General features: G+C 39.8%; 2 protein-coding genes across 2 annotated transcripts; both read right to left on the reverse strand.

Moving 5' to 3' along the window:
* Positions 1-471: 471 nt before the first annotated feature.
* On the reverse strand, positions 472-1581 carry LOC126909510 (uncharacterized). Its single transcript, XM_050691945.1, has one exon. It carries the CDS (start codon positions 1579-1581, stop codon positions 472-474), a length of 1110 nt encoding a protein of 369 aa, XP_050547902.1.
* LOC126909511 (uncharacterized) lies at positions 1581-2711 on the reverse strand. Its single transcript, XM_050691946.1, has one exon. The coding sequence runs from the start codon at positions 2709-2711 to the stop codon at positions 1581-1583; it is 1131 nt and encodes a 376-aa protein (XP_050547903.1).
* Between the last annotated feature and the right edge of the window lie 454 nt (positions 2712-3165).

A 3165-nucleotide genomic window follows, 5' to 3' on the forward strand; every position in this document is an offset into this window, starting at 1 on the left:
TACAGTTTTTGTAATATGATTGTTTCGGCGTGATCTCTTACGAGTAAAAGATCTTCGATAAATTAAATGAAAACGTAAAAGACGAAAAAATAGATATGCGTTTATTTTATGTACGCGAGCGGTGCGCTTTACAAAGATAGACTAACTGATTTTAAAACCGGACAACTATGCAGCCGCCGAACAACGATAAGATAAAACAACAATAGCTACACTTATATAAACACACCGCCCGCCTTGAAATATTGGTTTCAAAGTAAAAGATAACAAAAAACAATTATAATCTAGGAACAAATTTCGCAACAACTAAAAACGTAAAAGGTAATACATAAATACAAAAAAAAATTAATATACAAATAATCATTAGAAACAAATTCATTATGGAAAAATTAATGATTAATCCCACACGGGATATGACACATATATATTACAATAACTACGAATTATAAGAAATTTAAATAAATTACAAACTGGCTACAAACTGTTGCCTTCAAAAGGTAACGGACATAATAACCTGACCGCTCGTGAAAACTCGCCGACGTTAGTATGGACCTTTGCTGATCGTGCCACGTTGTCATGGTCACAGTATAATTCCATTACACGCCCAACTTGCCATTTGAGTGGTGGTAAATTTGTCTCTTTTACCAACACAATAGTTCCAATTTGTAACTTAGGCCCTTTCGTGCTGGACCATTTGGTTCTTTCCTGTAGTTGAGATAAGTACTCTTGGTGCCACCGTTTCCAAAGTACTTGGGTGTAATGAGAGACTATTCTCCACCTATTTAAGTGAGTAATAGGCGTGGTCGTCTCGTCCTTTTCCGGTATGGCAGTCATTATATCGCCAATTAAAAAATGACCTGGTGTGAGATAGGTTAGATCAGCCGGATCAGAGGATACTGGAGTTATTGGTCGCGAGTTAAGTACCGCTTCCACTCTCGTTAGTACAGTTAATAATTCTTCGTACGTGAGCCGAGCTTCTCCTAAAACGCGATATAGCAAACTTTTCATACTTTTGACCGCAGCCTCCCAAAGTCCACCGAAATGTGGCGCACGGGGTGGTATAAATCGCCACTCAATTCCTTTGTCCGCTAGATGAGAGAAAACGGATCGCTGATGTTCTGGAGACTGGAAAAGTGCGTACACCTCCTTTAAATGCCGACGCATGCCCACAAAATTTCGGGCGTTATCACTGTAAATTATTGAACTTTTGCCACGTCGATCAAAAAATCTGTTCAACGCCTGTAAAAATGTCTTCGTTGACAAATCGCTCACGAGTTCGATATGTATCGCCTTTATCGCGAAACATACAAATATGCTGATGTATCCTTTGTTACATGGTGCCTTACGACGCAAGCTCGTTCTTATCATGACTGGACCCGCAAAATCTACACCACATATGGCAAATGCTCTTCCACTCTGTACCCGTGAACCAGGCAGACTCCCCATGATCGGTTGTACTATTTGAGGTTTCAGTTTAAAACAATTAACGCAATTGTGTACTATAGTACGAGCCAAACTTCGCGCTTTTAAAGGCCAGTAGCGCTGTCTAATAGAGGCCACCAAGGCTTGAGGTCCACTGTGCATCAAATCCAGGTGTTCTTACGGAATAATAATTTTGTGTAAAGACAGTTATCCGGCAATACAATTTGATGTCTCTGATTGTCATTTAACGCCATAGCGTATTTTAAACGACCTCCGACGCGTATAATATTATCCCCATCAATATATGGACTAAGACGCAGTAGTTTACTTTTTTTTGACACATTCGCATTTGCACTATTTAACTCTCTCAATTCTTGCCGAAAATGTGCGCGTTGAATTATTTTGACGATTTTCGTATTTGCTCTATCTAATTCGTTTACCGTTAACGGCCCATTATTTTTATCACATACTGCTCGATTCATGTTATACCGCCAGCGTAGGCAATACGCCGTCACTCTGATGATAAATAATAACGACGACCTTCTAGATAACAACGAATAACATTTATCGTACGCTACGCATGCAACAGTCGTAATTGTTGTTTCGTCCGTATTTTTGGCTTCTGGTATATTGTTTGTACTACTGTATTGTACACATGACTTCGGCCATTTCTCGTACTCCTCCTTCAACCAATGGGGACCGTTCCACCACATCGCATTAATTCGCAATTCGTTTGGAGTACAGCCACGTGATATTAAATCAGCAGGATTGTCCTCCGAACGGACATGACACCAATCATTTATGGACGTTTTGTCTTGTATTTCACCAACACGATGCGCCACGAACGTTTTCCATTTAGCAGATGGAGATGAAATCCAAGCTAGGGTTACGCTCGAATCGGTCCAATAAAATTGTCGCTCGAATTTGCATTTCAACTTCGGCACTATTCCGTTTACCATTCGTGCTAATAATAGGGCTGCGCACAGTTCTAGTCGAGGCAGCGATATCGTTTTTATGGGCGCGACCTTGGACTTCGCTTGTAGCAAACGCACCGTGTGATGGCCGTTTTCGTCAGTACTTCTAATGTAAACACATGCACCATACGCTCTGATAGATGAATCGGCAAAACCGTGTAACTGTAATTTAACGATTTTATTTTCACATAGTATATATCTTGGAATACTGAACTTATTTAATGTTGTTAATTGTGCACTATAATTACGCCATTCTACAGCGACTTCCTCCGAAACGAGTTCGTCCCAACTGAGTTGAATGCACCACAAACGTTGCATGATGATTTTTACGACAACTAACACAGGTCCGAGCAAACCAAGGGGATCAAAAATTGTAGCTATATTCGATAAAATTGTTCGCTTTGTTATATCGTTATTATTTATTATGTTTCACTTAATGTATACTTAAATGAATCCGATGGCGGATCCCAACACAGGCCTAATATTTTCGTCGTGTNTGGATCCCAACACAGGCTTAATACTTTCGTCGTGTCGTTATCGATAATACGCGGACCGTCACTATCTTTATTTTGTTCGGCAGGTAATAAACTACCTATTAAACTATTATCGTTTGCTGCCCATTTTCGTAAATGTAGACCGGCACCTTTCATTACTGTAATAATATTGTCTCGTAATGTTATTGCCTCTGCCTGTTTCATTGCCCCGCTTAACCAATCATCCACATAAAAATCGTTAACTAATGATTGACACGCGTCAGGATACTTACTGAATT

This window comes from Daktulosphaira vitifoliae, unplaced genomic scaffold, assembly GCF_025091365.1.
Source record: "Daktulosphaira vitifoliae isolate Bord-2020 unplaced genomic scaffold, ASM2509136v1 Scaffold_479, whole genome shotgun sequence".
Classification (NCBI taxonomy): domain Eukaryota; kingdom Metazoa; phylum Arthropoda; class Insecta; order Hemiptera; family Phylloxeridae; genus Daktulosphaira; species Daktulosphaira vitifoliae.

Bases quoted from the DNA above. Each gene is read 5' to 3' on its own strand.
- LOC126909510 (XM_050691945.1), bottom strand. From the start codon at position 1,581: ATGCACAGTGGACCTCAAGCCTTGGTGGCCTCTATTAGACAGCGCTAC.
- LOC126909511 (XM_050691946.1), bottom strand. From the start codon at position 2,711: ATGCAACGTTTGTGGTGCATTCAACTCAGTTGGGACGAACTCGTTTCG.